Genomic DNA, 19,616 nt, shown 5'->3' with positions numbered 1-19,616 from the left:
CTTGATATTAAATCAACACATTTTTTCAAGCTAGATCACTTTCTAAAACGTCTTGATCGCCAGGTGATGGCTTATTCAGCTAGAGCAAGTTTAACTCTTGATCACTTTATTTCATTTTGATCCTGGTCACAGATGGTTCTACAGGGCTATTGGTAGTGGCTACCTCTTGTTTTGATCCACTGCGGTCCACAGTCAGTGTTTATTATTTCAGTGTTTTGTTATTTTGTGCCATTCCAACTAATGCTCATCATGTACCTGTTCCGGTCACGTGAATCGTGAGCGACTAAGCGAGTTGCCAGGTCGAGGAGTTGTGCCTCTGTAAGATTTTAAGGGTGTGTTCTGAGTTTTAGCACTACCCGGATTTAACGCAGAAGTTTGGGAGCTGAAATAACTACGAGCTGAACTAGCATTAAAAGTAATTTTTCCCGGGCTAGATGGACTGCCCTTGCCACCACCCCCAGCACTACGTGTTAAAGTGCTGGACAACTGGAAAGACTAGCAAGGCCACTAGACTTCAAGCGACCCTCGGAATAGGCCACATCTATGATTTGATGTTGATGGACTGCGATTCGAAGAGCGATGACCCCTCAAACACATCACTGAAGATCTTAAAAGTGAAAAACAAAGCCAGTAGTGGTCATGCATTAGTCAACAAGTGGTTACACAGAAGAAAGGTTTCAGGCGCGTAAGTTTAATGAACATAACTTTTGTAGTTTTCAGTTGCGTGTCCTTGTTCCATATGTAATTTAACTCCACACCTCGCTTAATGTATGGCTTAATATAGAGGTTTTACAGGGGGCATTCACCGATCACGTGTAAAGACATTGTGAATGGATATGGCAAAATACCGATACCCACAATACATTAGAAAACTAGCAACTAGATTTTCTATGATTGTACCTGTCAATGTATCTCTGTGCCAAAACTTCTTGCTTGTTGATTTTACAAAATGCTGCAGAACACTCATTATCCACTAATTACACGAAAAAATCCGAGGTTTGTATGTGTACAATTGTACATGTTACTCAGGAATGTCTCCTGCTAAACCTTTATGGAGGTTTTTGAAATATCCGAGGTACACTTATATTTATGGGTGCTGAGAATTTACATATAGTTCGGTTTTTTTAATTTTTTTATAAAGAAGTTTAAGGCCAAATGCATTATTCATTCTACAAGCTGGAAGCTGCAGCCACCAGACTTGCTACACAATATTGATAAACACTAACTATATCTGTTATTTTTCCAGTTCGTGCTGGTAGTTTTCAAAATGCTAATATAATGCCCAGCCCAGTAGTCCGTAAATTATCATGGCTATTCACAGGTAATCTGTAAACTATATGTGTTTTCAAAAGAACTCTGTAGCTTTGACTAGCTCTGCTGGTAAGCCATACCAGCTGCAGCATATACTATTTGAGGGGTTGGCAACCAAATAATTTCTCGCTTATGAGATTTCAAAGATTTCTAAGGTTTTTCTATCATCCCTGATAGATTTTGCAAAGTGATTGGGCTCAGAGTCTTCATTTGGAATGTTCCTAGTCCTCGATCTAGCTGACTTCAAGTTCTAAATGCGAGTACCAGTAATGAATTGTTCAGACTCATGGACATTTATATAAATGCTCCATTAGAGTATAATTGACTGCGTATATCTTGATCTGAAACTTCTAGACCCTGTCTAGTTTCTTATGTGTGTTAGGTTCTTTATAAGTCTACATTTCAAAAGAGACTCTTGGAAGCCTCCTCCCTATGTCCCTGGCCAAGCTTGGCTAGTCTGGTTTTTGACATAAGGCATCACTTTACCATTATATGGAAATGAACTTTAGAAACCTCTTTTGGTTATAATGGCTGTGATTGTTTATTACAGTCAGTGAGTGAATGCAAGAAGACATCATTGATCAGAAGACATCATTGATCAGAAGACATCATGGATCAGAAGACATCATGGAGGAGAATACTAGGACCACAGATGAGATGGACTATCAAATAGTAAGTGTCAGTATGAGTAACTGGTAATATTCAATGTGAGTTGAACAGTTCGAACTATACCTACAATAAGAAGTGTTATATCCCTTGTAGTAGGGATATAACACTTCTTATTGTTTACTGTGATTTAATATCATGCACTACTCCAGCTTGTTTCAGTACTTTTTATCGATGTGCTATGGTCCCTACTCTAGTTGAAATTTCCATATTTTTTGGTGTACTTGTTTGTTAATCTTTTCTGTAAAATATATTATTATGACTGGTAAACCTACGCATAAGAAAGAAATTGCGCCACACTCCCCAGATATCAATTACCGCCTGAAAAGTGAAATATACATTATGTTTTGTTGTCGGCTATGTTCAACCCATTACACAGCATTACGAATCAAGAACTGTTTGAAAAGCACCTCTGCAATCAAATCAGCCAGTATGAAAACGTGAACAATTTCCGTTACAAAGGGAAGCCATTACGTGTTACTGCTAAATTGATACTTTTTTGCTGTCAGCAAAGATGAATGGGACACAAGGAGGACACTGGTAAGTCCATGAAGAATGTATTGTATGTACTGCGGTATGCCAAAAGGCACCTCTCGGGCCGAAGCAACATCGAACAGTGGAAAAATCAAGCCCATAGCCTTAGCCATTGTCAAGTTATGCTTGTCTGAAGGCATCAGTCAGTTAGTTAGTCAGTCAGTTATTAGAAAATTCCATTAAATCATTTAAAAAAATTCCATAGTGATTTGTTGAAAGCATTTCGGGTCGATCTGAAGGCTTGTTTGGGCTTAGTTTTACCTAACCAATACTGCCTCATCATCGTTGGAGAAAAATGAGGCTGGTTTATGGGCGATGTTTCTTTAAAAAAAAAATTTTATGGGCAATGCCCACACCTTTGTGGCTGTACTATCTTATGGTATTTTGGCATTTAGCTAGGTATGTGTTGATGGTTTAGTGGTGGTCACTATAAAATAAACTGTAAAATTATAAGGTTTCCATGTGTTACTACCATATATGCACAGCAGTGTATTGTAACAAGATTAATTAGCTGTTAGTAAAAGTATTCCAGTTGGTAAAAATTACTGTATTACCTCGAATTACAGCTGGTCTCGTATAAACTCCTGGTCCTGTTTAGTTGCTACAAGTATACAGCATCATACGCCGGGTCTCAAATAAAAGTCTAGTGCAGTAATTATTTTTAACCATTCCGGGTGGTATTATAAACAATGAGGTGAAGAAAGTGTAACACAAAAAACAGTGTGTGAAGCCATACAAGTTTACGGATGTGCAGCATCCATACAAGATGTGTAACAGCCATACAAGTTTATGACATAGACACAGTGTGAAGCCATACAAGTGCCGGCTGACCGCAATTTTTTGTTCGGTGCTCCAAGAGGAGAGTGCTGGCTGACCGCAAGCCGTGCAAGTGCACTTGTATGGGATAAATGGTATAAAAAACCATCCCAGCTGAAGACAGCATTCAAACAGAAAACACTTGTGTTCACAGTGCTGCTATTATTTTGTTGATGTTGGAAGCAGTTGGCTGGTTGGAGTCTGATACAAAACGTGTGTATATTTTGTGTTAGAAAAGTGTAACCATGTGTTAAGGTGAATTACTTCTTCATGTATAGTATCAAATCAGTAAGCAAGCTCTCATTTTTGCCTATTGACAAGAGTATATAATAGAAACCAAGAGTGTCGAACGGTGTATTAACCCGTGATTAATGATTACGTAAAGTAACACGGATATTTCAGTAATTGTTTGTTTACGTGAAATGGTAATTTGAAAAGTGTACGTGGTAACGGGTCTTTGTTTGCCAGTTTTCCGTGTTATTCAGCCAAGTATTACAAAGAAAGTGTAGTAAGGACCCAAAATAACTCCAGCTCACTAAAACAACGGTTGCACAAACGAGCGTGTTGCCACGCCTTCAGGGATCTGCTTGGCAGTGCCAGAACTTTAACATTAGCTAATTCCCTTTAATGCTATTATGTTTTTGCTTGGTTTAGTGGCCGAATTGGGCTAAACACAGCAACCCTTAATGGCAATGAAAACGAACAATTACTGAAATATCCGTGTTACTTTATGCAATGATTAATCACGGGGTAATACACCCGTTCGATACTCTTGGTTTCTATTATATACTCTTGCTATTGATGATTGCATGAGCACAGAAATATACAATAGATGTGGTTTTTGTTCAATTAACAATGTAGCTGTGTTGTTTACCAGTTTCCTAAACTCTTTAAGCTTGTTATATAACATAGAACACTAAACTGTACATTATTTCCTTAAACCTAGGCACAGAATTATTGCAATATTGTATCACCATAGCTCAGTGTGTAGTTCTAGTTGTCAAGTTCACAGTAAGACTTATTGTTGCACCTATCCTGACCTTGTGTATATAGGAAAGCATCGCTGTGACTACTAAATGGATAAAATAGCACAAGGGTGTTGGCAAGAGGCTAATACAACACGAGGTAATGCCAAGTGCTGTATTTGGCTTTGAAACCATGCCAGAGTGCTATTTTTTTTTTCATATTTCAAGAGCGTAACTGGTTTAAAGTGCTTTCTGGTCCTCTTTTTTCAGAGTGTTCATTTTGTAGACTCAAAATGCTTTGGTTTTTAGCTATCAGACAATTGGTAAGTGTCTAAATAGTACAAATTTGGTCATAACAGTAATAGATAGCATCATTTTGGCTACTTCTGGTGATTAAAGAATGTTACACATGTGATCAACAGTGCTGTAGTTTCCTTTCAGTGTTGTAGCACTCTTATTTGTTTGATTTTCACCCACACAAGTGCTAAATAATAGTACCGTATATCGTAAATGGTTTGAGGTAGAAAAGTTTTGCAGATTGTCAGTAAACCGCGAAACTTTTATCATGAATATAGTCAGTGCTTGTAGATTTTGAACTCAGGAAGACTATAAACCACAAAGTTTTTAGCAAATTATGGCAGCTTATCACATTGGTGAAACTTTTTCTACCTTGAACCATTTCCAATATATAGTATAACAAAGTGTGTATTAATTGTAGATGTAATAAGTGTTATCATTATAATTTTAGACTTTCAAGTAATTTGTTTTATTACTTTACCAGTTTCTTGAAACCCTCTAGGTCTTGTTTGGGTAAATGCGACTTTATTATTCAGTCAAAAAATATTTTATTGTCTGTGTTATTATTTTTAGTTTAGTTTAAGAAGCAGTTAACATGGAGAACAATGCTAGGGCTAAAGAGGACAGTGAAGCAAACATCAAAAATGTGAGGACTAGTTGTAATAATTATTCTTAGAACATGGTATGCAAGTATGCTTTGATCTTTGATATTTAATGAGGTCTCTAATATCACTGAGAAACCTCCTGGCATATTAGAAACCTTCATGAGTTGGTTAGAAACGTACTGAGTAAGACTTCAGCACATTTACTTGTGTACCATTTAGTAAAATGTACTAGTTATGAATTTGATTGTGGGTTTTAAAATATATAATGTGGTTAAATATAAACACCGAATCATGTTCTAACAAAAATTCTCTTGCCATTCCTATTACTCCTTCAGCCTTCATCTGACCTCGTCCTGAATCACATGAACTCAAAATCACTAATGCTAGAGATATGTTCAGTGTCTCAATTTCATTTGGAAAGATCAAAATATGCTCTGTCACTGCTAATCCTGATTTGGGTATTGGAAGAGAAGAGGTAAAAGCCAAAAAACCTGCAGAGGCTGATCCATGTGTGGCCAAATGAATTATCTTAGCTGATCTCAATAATCGGTTAGGAACCACGCCCTCAGTTCCTAACCTATATATGTGACCACATATGTAAAAAGGTACCTTTTCCACACATTGTACATGCCAGCAAACAAAATAATGTAACCTTTGTCTCCATATACTGATTAAGTTACTCTTACCAGTCAGACACTTTAGCTTCTCTCATTAAAAAGTTATGAAGCTTTAAAGTTTAAGAAAATGGGTCAAATTTTGTGTGTGAAAAAGGTACCTTTTTGCAAATCCAGTCACATAGTATATTGTTTACCCATAGTGCAATTGTGTGTGGACCTAATCAGTTCGGATTTCTACTGCATTTTGTGTTAGCATATTGTCGCCTTTAGTTTAGAGGAAATGCAGTGGTTATTTTATTTATGCCACTACAGCTTACAAAAGGAAATCTCTGTGTACAAACATTTTCCACTGATGATGTACCACCAGAAGGATGGGATGGGAGAGCTCCTCAAGGGTCGATCATCCCTCCTGACTTTTATTCTCCAGGATCGAACAATAGCCTACCGATGAACTCTAATGTTGTTGGTAATTACCAGGAGTCTGTTGCTGCTAGTAACCAGGAGACTGAGGTGAGATACAGGCTTTCGGCTTGCTGGTCCCTGGTGGGGTAGTTAGTATACACAACCTTGTGATGTGTGAGAAGTACAGTAAACAGGTAATACAGTGGATTTTGAGTTTCTATATCTTGCGCATAGCAAGCACAATCAAAATCCACTGAACTGTAGTGTAATGTAGTTTGAATATAAAGGTGTCCCAGGCTGTGTGGCTCCTCATTGGGTACTGTCTTACTCTACACACTGGGGATGAAATCACCTCTTAGTGTGAGATATTTTTGGCATATAGAGTTGTGATGTCAAAATTCTTATGATATAGTCTTTGTATACTATACATGTTGTCCCCATGGGATAGTGAGTAATAAACGTTCAACAAATACTTTACGTCACTAACTGACATGTAATAATACATTGTATACTGTTTTATTTCTATCTTATTTTGAACTTGTGGAGAACTACAGTGTGGAGCCTGTGTCACTTAGCCTTTCTGATAGTAATGTAAGTTATAGATAGTTAGAAGGAACAAATGTATTTACTTGGCTTATTACAACAAAGAGTATTAAAGCCTAGATCAATCTTTGCAATAAATTTTTACTGAGGGTAATTGTACACCAAACTTTGTTGTCCCAATGACAACCAAACAGTACTCTGAATCTATTACTACCAATCAATTGTGATTATTACTAACCTCGTACTGTAACAGACAAATTTTTTTACTGATATCCTTACTTGTAGCAACTCACATAGAGCGGGCATTAATTGGCATATCAAAACAGTCAGGCTATGAAAAAAGGGTGTGGCTCCCCATAAAAGCCAGGATGAAAAAAGATGTTAAGTCCAAGGTGGCGGCCAAGAAATGGCTCATATTATTTCATCAAGCTGGAAATTTGTAATGCAAAAAGAAGAAAACATCTTGAGATGGAGTTTGAAGAGTTTGTTTTGTGTAGCAGGACCTCAGTCCATTAATCTAATATAATATTTTCAAATAGAAAATTTTACATATTGAAAATTTCCAGCTAAATATCATATGGTGTCCAGAATAATTTTATTTGGATAGTAAATCTTACTGTTTGTATTAACATGTTTTACCTGCTAGGACCTACAGGCTATAGTATCATCTCAACATGTAGATGTCACCATTGCTCACAGTGTATCACAATCACAATGAAGATCACCACCTTATCATACTGATTTGACATTCTCATCATCAACCATTGGGCATGTATCACTTCACAGTTTTGTATATATCACTGGTTTGTACATACTGTATTGACTCTTACACCACAATATGTTTTTATATTTTTTAATGTTGTTATACCTGTATTGTCCAGTTGACATAGTTTTGATGCATAATCTATTTGTCTGGGTAACCGTGTTTGCATCTAATGGGAGTTGTGGAATGGACCACTTGAACTACTCTAGTTTCGTGCATTTAGAACAGACAGAATGGAAATAGCACATGTAACCACTATTTATCTATAGTGCCGAGCAGTTTTGATATTTCTGATAGTATGGTATTGTCAAGTCAGACTCAAGTGTCAACTTGATATTGTGGTATGACTAAATTATTGACGTACCTTAGTTTGATGTTATTTTTAGACCTACAGTACTAGAGTTAGACACAGAAATAACACTAAATATTTTCAGTTAATGACAAAATTGTGTTGAAAACCATTTGTAATATATTTACTGCAGTACATATCCTGCTTAAGTAGACTCCTTCACACAGGATTTGTTTTGGCTACTAAAAGACTTATGTTTTAGAATTCACGGTAGTTTTAAAATTGGATGGTATCAATAAAACATTGTCATATTGCTCAGCACTACTTATCTACTGCGTGCATTGAAAAAGTTAATAGATGAGCAAGTATGGGAATGTTTGCAGGAAATTAAATGTTTGGTAGACATGCAAGGAGCTTTGAGATTTATGTACATGCACTCAACAAGGGTGTCAGATCTGTAACCAGGGTCAAAGTCTTGACCAGGCAAAATTTCAATGAGTTGAAGCGTTAATCCTGTGGCTTGTGCATTTCTTATTGAAGTTTAGAGTTTTATTTTCTTGCAACATTGTATAATAATTTCTTACCAGTAACTGTGAAAGAAACACCATTGCACAAATCACAGCAAAATGTCTGCTACAGCTTTGAAACATCTTACATCTTGTGAGTTACATAATCCTGTAATTTAAACTCGGATATAGTTTATTAGTGGGTTTTGAATTCTTCATCTGTTATTAATTTGTTGCCGCCTAGACTGTGGTCACAGATCTACATAATATATACAGCAAGTGCCTGTGTGCGACACCCCATGAGTCAACCAAAGATCCCTGTACAGGTCAACAAACTGCAGTACATTTTTGATCTGACTAAATATGGGCTGGGGCTAGTCTCACGTTTTTTATTTTGTGCGGGGGTGTGAGACTAGGCTGGGGCTGATTGGAGTATAAAATCTCTGGCAGTAGGTATCTGGGGGGGGGGGGGGGGGGGAGGGCTCTGCTCCCACAGCTCAGTATTTTATTTAACACAGGCCATGAAAACTGGATACACACAATATTACAACACACAAAATGTTTCCTTACAAGGCTCTGGTCATAGATAATATTCCACCCCTCATAGTTGCTCATCGGCCTCACTGGCCGTAGATTAAAAGCCCGCTGGTGTAGCTGTGCCGGTCTCCACCCACACACAAAAAGTTTGTCTTTGACAAGATGGTCCATGTGGCCTTTTAGAGTCTGGCCTGTATAATTATCATAAGGTATACTATCTATGATATGATTTTCCAGTGTTTCAGTCGTACACCTCATGATCTAGGCCAGTTTCATGTAAGGGAAAGTATTTTAATTGATCTTTTAATTGTGGTTGCGCAACCACTGGATGCTGTGGTTAGCCATAAAAATGTACAGAAACCATTGGGAAAAGGACAACCACAGACACAAAATCTATTGTCACATAGAATCTAATGGAAATATCCGAGTTTTTAAAGCAGCACTGTAGACTACATTGATTTCTACTCCCTGTGGTGTTTGTCTGCTGTAAATATGCTAAGCCACTAGCGAGTTATGAGCCAATAAAGGTTAGAATGTGTGATAAAAATGTTTTCTGGAGACGAGAAACACACAAGCAGCTGCTTGTTATTCTTGTTTACCAGATGTACAGTATAAGAGCAAACTGTACTATCACCTGGATGATGTATCTGGGCTCCCTGAACACGCTGTTAACTTATTAGCTCTCATGCCAATTCAGCGCTTTCCTGCGAAGTGATTCGCAACAAAAACTATTGTTAAGACTTGTTGAAGTTCCTATGTTATTTTCTGACTTCGAACTTACAAATATCAGCTGTGGAAGGCCTTGTCTGGTGACATTTCTAACTTCACCACCCTATTAACTCGGGCATCTTTCGTCCTATTCACAGCGGACAACCACGAAACGAAAGAGAAATCAATGTAGTTTCTTTCCATGTACAGAAAATTAGAACATACCGTATACTTTGTAAGTTACCGAAGTTTTGCTGCCGGTTATCATCGTTTTCCCAATGGCTTCAATACATTTTTATGGGCATCCACAGCATCCAGTGGTTACGCAATAGACAATTAACACTGATAGCATTCTTAAGGCCTTATGTGAAACTGGCTTGCATAGTTGATTACTTTGCCACGTGATCTTATTTGCCTCCTTTGGAGTTCTCTGTGGAGCGCGAGAGTAACAGAGAAGCCAGGAGGGCTAAACGAGAAGTAATTAACACGTACGTAATTAACACGCTGTTGGACAAGAAAGATTTAAAGCGGTGAGTTGTTTTGACACTATTTTTGCGCATATTAAAAGTGAAACCTTGTGCGAAGTGTACCATCATAGATCCACTAGAACACAACCTTATGTGTTCTAGTATTTGTGACAGATGTTATCCTTCTAATGGGCTAAAGAGGGCTGGATATTGTGACACACCATCGCAGTACTTCTTGACCATTTTGTCCCTTGAAAGGACGCTTCGTGAAATAGGTTGGTGAAACCTTGTGTCAAGACACAGTTGCTCTATAGATAGTATGGTATGACTATACTACTCACTGCTACAGAACTGTAGAAGTCAGTGTTTTGGGCCATTTTCAACCTAGTTCTATTGCTGCAATCATAGATACAGTATACCATAGGGATTGGAAACGGAGACTCGCGCACAAACATATCCGTGTCTCGCATGACGTAAATAGCGTGTCTCATATCCGGCACTCACAACTCTACAAAAACAAGTCCTCTCTTCAATAGAACACTAGCTATAGTACGTTCGCGTTGAGCTGAATCCTGGGTTGTTGATTAAGAAGCCATACAAGATCAAAGGCTTTAAACATAATGTTTATGACGCATTTATTCGTAAGCCCATGTTACGGGCGCGCACTTAATTGTTGTGAATATGGCGTCCAGTGCACCGTCAGCGAGTGCGGAGAGAACCCCCCTTGGAAAGAAGTTAAACAGCCAAACGAAGTATCTACTTATGAAACTATGTGAGTACTTTAAGCAAGAAGCGAAGAAATGTAAAATTTCTATCAACATCACGGAGAGAATCTAGAAGGCCACCGGTATTGTATGTAATGCCTTCTTTGCTGGGTTTTGGCATACATTACGCCATGCAGGGATTTCAAGGACATCTATTAGAATGGAGCACCGCAAGAAAGGTGGTTTATTTACGCCAAGAAAAAGGTGCAAAATGCACTTTGCACAAGCCCGCTCAATTGTAATCGTCAGGTACAAATGTTCACGAGTCCATGTTGATGCAGACAGTTTTGACCCAGATACTGTCAGACAAGATCCATTCATTGTACGGAAGGAAGGAAATCTATCGCTCTCAAAGATTTTGGTAAGTTAAATTTTGAAACCTGCAACTTTGTCACGTACTCCGTCTTAGACCAAACTTAAGAATGATGGTGTTTTCTCTGGGGGTAGAACATTGCTTTAAAGAGTGTTGAGTGATATGGGATTTAAGTACAAGACGATTAATGACAAGAGGTTAGCATTGAAATTGTTTGTGCTTTAATGTCACTACACGTATATGCAGGGTATGCTATGAGTAGCCCTGCACAGTCCATCAGCATCATAAATATTAAAGACGAACGAGGTGCAACAGAACTGAAGGAAGACCGGTTGTGTATTTGGATGAGACTTGGGTAATGAAGAACTTCTAGAGCAATTCCTCATCCAAATCAGCAGTGATAGTGAAGATGGTGATGGTGGTATTAATGAATCTTCCACTAGCAGCAACGGGTCCAAGTCTTCTTCTGGGCTTACTTCATCTGATGTAAGATTGTTTGATATTTGCAGCATTGGTGTTACAACTTGATTTTGTTCCCCAGGAGTCATCGGGTAGCTGGGATTAAACTCTGTGAAGTACATGAAAATACAGATGAAGTGTAAGTGTGTGCACTTTAATAAAAAATACCATTGCTTTATTGTGCTATATAGCAGAAGTTGAACATACCATCCCTTGTATATTAAATCAGTGCAGGAGTGTTTGGCCAAATTCATACAAACAGTGTTATTTCATTTGTTGAAATTTTAGAGTTTTTTGGGAATGTAACTTCAAAAACAAAATGCTGGCTTTAAAAACTGTGTACATGTGTGGTGAAGTGATGAGAAAAGGATTAAAATGACAAATTGACTAAATGGGAACAGAAGATGATAGTCAGCTGTGGTGAATGTGAAATAAAATACATGTTGTTTGGCTCATTTGCAGGAACACCAATGCTAAATAACAGATTTTGAGCTGTTATAATTTGGTTTTTTTCTCTTTTGAGGCTGAAGAAGTTTTTTACCTGAATATAAGCAGGCCACTTATCTTCTAAATAGTGCAACAGTGGCCCCAGCTCTTCTACTTATGCAACTCTGTTTTACACACACAAAATCTGTTTTATTTTTCTTGTAAAAGTGTATTACAGCCTCTTACATAACGGATGGTGAAATCATGCGTGTTGAGGGCGGGTGTGTGACGTCTGGCTTGGCCACAAACATGTGTCAACATGACCATCAAAGGGCCACGCTTTAGAGGCTTCCCCATTGAAAATGTATGGCGAAACTTTACAGTGTCATAACTGGAGTGTCTTACATTCGAATGAAGCGCTTTTAATATATTTTTAGCGGATCGAGAAGCGCTACGTATCGAGCAATACAGGAGGCCCATGCGATGTAGCAATCATAAGTTATTAATCGTTTTTGAGGGTTCAGCTCAACGCGAACGTACTATAGTCATTGTCAACGTACAGCACGAGAAGTATCTCGGTGTGAAAGTTCCTATAGTGACGGTCGCTGGCGCACTGCCGACTTTCAAGACTGACCAGACTGGCGGGGGGTCCGATGGAAGCCAACCGCCTGCACCCACCGTAGTCAGAAACATTCAAGCAGAGAGATAAACGTCATAATAATTGACAATTACATGAACAAATAATTACAAGGGGTCAGGAGTCCAATCTCAGGGTTACCAAGTTATTACTAAAAAGTATGGAGCCCTGGCAAGACCAAAAAATCTACATACAAAACTAAACAATTATACATGGCTTCTCAACAGGTAAACAGATCAACTACATCCCAAGTAGTGGAAGCACGGGAATTAAAGATCCTATATGAACAGGAGATTGCAACACAAGCTGCTTGCTGAAGAATACAATGAATAGTATTCTTCGGTAGATGGCATACATCGCTTAGGAAGCATTGCCATCAGTTGGATTATAGGTTGATGTATGAGTTAGTCACTTACCCTCTGGAAATCGGAAACTATTGTTCTTCCTTTCCAGCCATTGCTGGGTGGCAGTCATTAATGTGTATACATGCTTACTCTGTTAGACCATGTGGTGGTGGTGGGACTGGTATGAGCTAGTTAATGCCTGGCAGTGTAACTGATAGACGCAAGACCATGATGTCATGTGACTAGCAAGCACAACTCCGGTTTCATACAACCCACATGCACCCTTCATGCCAGCTTGTCTACACTACACATTCAACAGAGCTAGTACCTTCTATATAAAACACAATTTAAAGCTCAGTATATTAGTGACCAACTGATAATGCGCATGCTCATTGCTATAATAGTACAACACAATAGCTAACATTAATTTTGCAACACTACACAAGCAAAACGTAAAGGAAGGTAAAAAAAACAACAAATATAACCAGTTACCACCAAGTGTGCACTGATGTGAGAAGCACAGCTCAAGATTCACTATCAATATCTTCTGGTAAATGATACTTCCGTGTTAATGTATTGATAACATGGCTTCAAGTTCACTATCTGAACACTTGGATTGTTCTGCACATACATATAATGGAATATTTTGTTGCTGAATGTGTGTTCTTCATCCTTATGGTAAACAACTCTCAGATTCTTCAGTGTTAACAGTGGTTATTCAGCAATATTGAGTGTAGGTATGGATTCCATCATTGCACCTCCCATTTTCTGTAGGATTGGTTTCAGAACAATCTAATATTTACGTTACACTCTACTAATGTACTAGTAACTAATGACATGGTATATTGGTACACAAAGTTACTGATGTGTCCTCCAAAATAACACAAGTGTAAACTGTAAAATTATTAAAATGTCCAGTATGGTAACACAAATAGTAATTTCAATAAGCTATTTACACGGCACTGACGATGTAAACACCAGAAAACATAATACTTTTCTAACTGCTCTTACTGGCAGGCTTACAAAATAACACAACTGCTAGAAGCGCTGCTGGGTTACAATAAGCTTACCACAGAAGTTAGCGTCAATGGTCATTTCAAATCACTCGTGTACTAGAACACGCACAGGCAATTTCGCCCTCGAGCAGAACAGAAATTAGCCCAATTGTCGCAACGCTTAGGCTGCAATTCTTCTACAACGTGCACAAAAGTGGCTTCTAACGAATTCGCGCTGCACTGGTATCTATGGTGACGGTCACTCGCGCTCGAGACACGGATGGTATTTCACGTCTGTTAATTGCGTCATATTGGGAATTTGTACAGAGATATCACGTGAGTTACTTCCGTTTCCAATCCCTGTTGGTATACTGTATCTATGCTGCAATTAAGGATGTGATAAATTTTACCCAGCAAGTATCCCTATTTTCCAAGGGAAGTGCTAGAAATCTTTTGTTCAAGATGGCCAGTGCCTCAATTTCTGCTTCACAGAGAATATTTTATGGTAGGAACTCTAAAGAATGGACAATCAACCCGGACTGTTTTTAATCTGTATATAATTTAAGCTGTAACTTTAGTTTTGTACTTAAATATAATTTTTTTTTCCTTGCCATGCCCACTGCTGTCCACTGTTGGTCAGACATGTGGTCGCATGTTGTCCGAGGACACACACATAATAATATAATTTGTTTGTAATCATGCATGTTTTCTCATCAATTATTAGTGATGGTTCTCTCTCGATGGTTGAACTAAAGTTGCTTCTTATAGGTTGGAACTTCTTGGAATATAAAGCAACACCAAATAAGGGTTATTGGTTGCATGCTTGTAGTAAACAAGCATAACAAGAGGGTACCATATTCCTACCACAGTTACCATTGTACTCCACACTGGCTTAAGTAGATCAATGGATAACTGTACATCACAGTACATGTATGTGTAATAGAAATTACATAATAATTCTGATAATAAAAATGATTGTGCTTTATAGAAGATGCCGGTGGGTGGTATCAGTGGGTCTCGCTTAAGCAGAGAAGATGAGAATTCACAGTTGAACCTGCTTGCTACTGTTGGAAGAAGCTACACTAGAGCAGAAAGGACTGAGGAACAGCTCTTGCCAGAGGAACAGCCAGAGGAACAGCTGGATTGTGATAGTTGGGAGAGAGTTGTTCAAGAACATCGAAAATTCCAGAAAGACTTGTCAACCAAACCTAGAAATGTTTTGCCCTTATCTTCCATTATTAACAGGCAGTACCCAACAAAACAGTTTGCTAAAGTGAGCAAGCAGAGTGCAGGCATGAATAGTGCAGCTGCCTCTTCATCAGGTCAGGATGTAAGACCAGATAAGGAAGTGAAAGAGTTAGCAGTGTCAAAGCCAGACGATAATAGTGGACGAATTGTAAAAGTACCTCATCCTCAATTTCTACCCCCTGGTGGACTATCAGCTAGATCGCAATTTGTAACTGGTCTCAATAATTTGACCGCTAACAGTTACGACACTGTACTGGTGAGTATACATTATTAGTTGTGTATGAGAATATGAGAACAATACTTTTCTGTGTAGATGTACTCAAGACACAAAGACGTTAACTCTCGTATGCTGACAGTGAAAAGTGTTTTTGGTACTGATAGTCCACCACTGAGAGGTCGGAATGGAGCAGCTACTCAAGGATGCATTAATCCTGGCTACTCTTCTCAGCAAGTGAAACTGCATACCATTCCTGAGGTTGGTAGTCCCTGGAAGCCTGTTGAGATCAACCTGGGGAGATGTGTCACCAGTATGAGTAGACCATGGTACTCCCAAGCTGACATGTGTATGGTGAGTTGTAGTAGTAGTACCTAGTCAATCTATTAGTTGTGTACCGACTGTTCAGTAAGATTAAAAATAGTTTTTTATCAGCTAAATTTTAACTATTAGTAGATGATTGGCTGCTTTCTTTTCATGGTCTTACATGGACTTGCATTTAATGAAAACTTTGGATGATTACAAATATCAACTACTATAGTTGGTGAAATCTTTTATTGCTACATTACTAGTAGCACGTGTAATGGAGGTGTATTAAGTATTCAGTGTAGGTTATCGCACAAATCAAGGTATCTTCACTATTTTAGAGACCTGAGGAATGGCACAATAATCACTGAGGGCAAAGCCTGAGGTGATTATGTGCCATTCCGAAGGTCTCTAAAATAGCGAAGATAACGTGGATTTGGGCGATAACCAATTTAGACTATGGCTCGTGTGGCTCTGGTCACTGCCAACAATGGCAGCTTCCTGATCGAATTAGTGTTAAAACAACTCACTGGTAGGCTTTCTAGATGAATACAATCATCTTTATTATCCAGTGATGTTTTCTTCACACTCTAGTGATGATTTCTGATGGCTGTTGTGACCGGAATCTAGCAAAACTCTTGTCGAACGTGACAAAATTATTTGTTACGGGTATCTAACCAGTTTAGATACTTACCCGCGGGTATCTATTGTATTTTAAATACCTCATTAACGACAAAACTTCAAAGCATACTATGCAAACATGTACCATAGTCTAATTGTGGAGTTATCTACAACCTTGACCATAACACATGTTATTGGGAGTTAGTAAAACACAGAATAACGGAATTGCGGAATAACGAAATAAGCATGCAACTTATCTTTTGCAGATGATACAAATGGTTATATGCTCTATAGCAATCATACTTTATTTACACCTTGCAACAGTTCTGCATGGCACACCACGGCAATGAATAACAACAGCTGGGTGAGTATTAAATGGATGGGTATTAAATGGATGGATACACAACCAATCACCCTAGAATGATATACCTTCGCTAAACTTACTTATCTATACTCCTTAGTGATATAGCTACAAAACGCCAAGACCTAGTTCTATTCTTAGATTAAACTAGCTGCCCTTCATCAAGGGGGTGTCACGTAGGTACACGCTGCAGGTAGATCTGCGACCGCGGTCAAAGTCTTGACCGGCCGAAATTTCGCTTTGACCTGTGACTAAGAACCTTTTTCGACCTTTGACCAGTAACTTAGCGACGATATTTCAGCCCTTTTCGATTGTGGGTTGGAAGCTTTTACCCTTGACCACTGAATTGACACAATTTTGGTGGCCTTGACCTTTGACTTAGACTTTGACCGCAGTCGCAGATCTACCTACAGTGAGTGCCTGTGTGTCACCCCCTTGCTTCATGTGCATACGACCGAATTTATTAGACTCACACTAGAGTTCAGTAGGGACAAGGGGGTGTCACTCCAATAAGCACTGTACTACGATCTGTGACCGCAGTCAAAGCCAGTCAAGATTGATTTTTGATTTTGACCGTTGACTTTTATCGAAATTTTGTCTTGCAATTGGCCACTGACCTGTTTCCGTTTATTTTCGCTATATTTTCGTGCACTACTTACTCGCAAAACTATGACCGTGCTGGGAAAACAGCTTGACCGTTGTTCTTCGTGAAAAACCAGTCTTGTTCATTGACCTTTAGTTTTGACCACGGTCGCAGATCGTAGTACAGTGTATATTGGAGTGACACCCCCTTGTAGGGAAGTCCAGTGGTCGTGTGTCTTAAAATGGATTTCAAAACTCTTCAGGTTTGAATCAAGAGTGTAGGTAAGTAAGTTTAGCGAAGGTAGATTGTTCTAGGGTGATTGGTTGTGTACAATCTGCAAAAGATAAGTTTTGCTAATTTTGTTATTCCGCAATTCCTTTATTCTGTATTCTGCATTTTACTAATTCCCCATGTTATTGGGCATTCATGCATGCTCTTGTAGTATCTTAGCAACACAGTGTTAATGGGGGACCCTAGATTCTTGTTCCTGCCTACTAATATGCTACCATACTAAAGGGTGAATACTGGCTACAAGAGCATGAGTGTTCTATTGGTGTTAGGTTTATAAGTGCCACAGTGTGGTTGCATCACTTATGGCTTACACTGCATAGCAGGCTATGTGTATTATTTCACTGTCTGATTTTAATTGTAGCTCCCTCAGGACTTGGAGAACAACACTATGGAGCCGTTATAACTGACAATGTAAGTTGTGTGACTTGAGTACATTTGTTAGCCACCAGTGAAGTTGGTCAATGGTCATTATTCCAACTAGAAACTGTGATGACTTAACTGCGACCAACTTTCTTTGGCTAACCACATAATTATTGTAAATTGCACATCCGTGGTCATAAGAAGTCTTATTGAAAATGAACCAACAAGACGGAGGGATTTCTCACATTTGATTGGTTATTTTGGTAAACTTTATATGACTACGGATATGCAATTCATGATATGTGAAGGACACTTCACAGACATTCACAAAATGATGTAATCTATTGTATTTTGTGTTATTAGATGATTGACTGACATGATGATCCATTGCCACTTCTACTGCCTATGGCTTTGATGTACTGAAGCAATGATGCAACACTTACATCACTTTGCCACCTACATACATACAATGTGAATTACAGGTACATTCTTGTATTTTTTTTAATGATGCTGTTTTTGTACGTTTTAGTGAAGTAGTTTTATACCTTTTACATGTTTGTACTGTTTTTATTTTGTATTGTGAACCATTGCCATTCAGTGAACTGAACTGCTTTTACCTATTGATGTACAATAATAAGTGAAATGTGATTTATGTATTAAATACAATGAATGAATGCGACATTTGTATACAAATGGTCAATATACTGTATAAGCAGGAATTTTGGCATGAAATTAAAATTGGCGGATGCTTACAAAATCGCCAAATTAAAATATCACCACTATATATTCTAATATTTTAACCAACTGATTGAACAGGTGCAAGTTCAAGCAAGAAGCAAGGTGGTGTATCTAGATGTACTGGAGGTCAGCCTGCGGTTAATCAAATTCTATGATTGTCTGTATAAATTGGGATAGAAATACCACAGATTAAGGAGGTCCTATACTAGTATTTCACCGAACAACTGGAGATAGCTACTGCTCAAAGAACTGAGAGAAACACACAGTGGAGATCAAAACTAGCTACTTGGCATGGAGAATGTTCCCAATCACTTCATTCCCTTTTGCTATACTGTCATGGATTCTCCATCTCGCATGAAACTCTCCAGTATGCAGGCCAACAAAGTAAATGAGAAGCCAGCTGATTTGCTACCATGCGACACTCCATGTTGCATTTCGTCAAATTAAACTCTTGCCAAATACAAATTATTAAGCAAATGCCAAATGTTCTGCTCGCCAAAATTCCTGCTTATACGGTATTCCACATACAATTACTGCACAACAGGAAATATTAATGAAAGGAAAATTTGATGAAGTCACGATCAGCTTTGATGAAATGCAAGAAATCACAAATCTAAACATTGACTATTGAGGCATTTATTGTATTTGACGAACGTAACATATGCATCAAATTAATCTTTCATCAAAATTCCCTGTTGTACAGTATGTGGGAGTGTAAGCTTGCATTAATTTGAATGTGATAAATTGTGGTTAATTGCATCAACATTAGACTAGTTTGTTTACTCCTTTGTAACCTGTTTAATCTCATAGCACATCATGTACTTTTACTATACAGTGTAGGTTATACAGTAGTTGGTATGCAGAGACATGGTAAGTGGTTCATGATATTGCTGCAATATTTTTGACCACACAGTGCAAAAACCTATTAAT

The 19,616-nt window shown here is 38.3% G+C and overlaps 2 protein-coding genes across 14 annotated transcripts; both read left to right on the top strand.

The window, feature by feature from the left end:
- Positions 1-258: 258 nt before the first annotated feature.
- Positions 259-7,680, top strand: LOC136258876 (uncharacterized). 5 transcript variants are annotated; one of them, XM_066052249.1, is made up of 6 exons: positions 259-685; positions 1,862-1,983; positions 5,163-5,235; positions 6,124-6,321; positions 6,742-6,804; positions 7,403-7,680. In XM_066052249.1, the coding sequence occupies exons 3-6, from the start codon at positions 5,185-5,187 to the stop codon at positions 7,472-7,474; spliced, it is 384 nt and encodes a 127-aa protein (XP_065908321.1). In that variant the 5' UTR covers positions 259-685; positions 1,862-1,983; positions 5,163-5,184; the 3' UTR covers positions 7,475-7,680. The 5 variants fall into 5 exon arrangements, with proteins under 5 accessions (XP_065908321.1, XP_065908322.1, XP_065908325.1 ...); XM_066052250.1 differs by lacking the exon at positions 259-685 and having other exon boundaries at positions 1,194-1,983; XM_066052253.1 differs by lacking the exons at positions 259-685; positions 1,862-1,983 and adding an exon at positions 3,427-3,540.
- A 1,583-nt stretch (positions 7,681-9,263) lies between these two features.
- On the top strand, positions 9,264-18,631 carry LOC136257545 (uncharacterized). Of its 9 annotated transcripts, XM_066050766.1 has the most exons (11): positions 10,435-10,878; positions 10,928-10,994; positions 11,040-11,151; positions 11,200-11,300; positions 11,350-11,589; positions 11,645-11,701; positions 11,754-14,300; positions 14,953-15,468; positions 15,526-15,780; positions 17,950-17,999; positions 18,312-18,631. In XM_066050766.1, the coding sequence occupies exons 7-10, from the start codon at positions 14,214-14,216 to the stop codon at positions 17,989-17,991; spliced, it is 900 nt and encodes a 299-aa protein (XP_065906838.1). In that variant the 5' UTR covers positions 10,435-10,878; positions 10,928-10,994; positions 11,040-11,151; positions 11,200-11,300; positions 11,350-11,589; positions 11,645-11,701; positions 11,754-14,213; the 3' UTR covers positions 17,992-17,999; positions 18,312-18,631. The 9 variants fall into 9 exon arrangements, with proteins under 9 accessions (XP_065906846.1, XP_065906844.1, XP_065906842.1 ...); XM_066050767.1 differs by having other exon boundaries at positions 10,433-11,151; positions 11,754-14,894; XM_066050768.1 differs by lacking the exon at positions 11,754-14,300 and having other exon boundaries at positions 10,547-11,151.
- Positions 18,632-19,616: the final 985 nt, after the last annotated feature.

Source organism: Dysidea avara, chromosome 6 (assembly GCF_963678975.1).
Source record: "Dysidea avara chromosome 6, odDysAvar1.4, whole genome shotgun sequence".
In the NCBI taxonomy this organism is placed as follows: domain Eukaryota; kingdom Metazoa; phylum Porifera; class Demospongiae; order Dictyoceratida; family Dysideidae; genus Dysidea; species Dysidea avara.
This window is presented reverse-complemented; position numbering and strand designations above follow the sequence as displayed.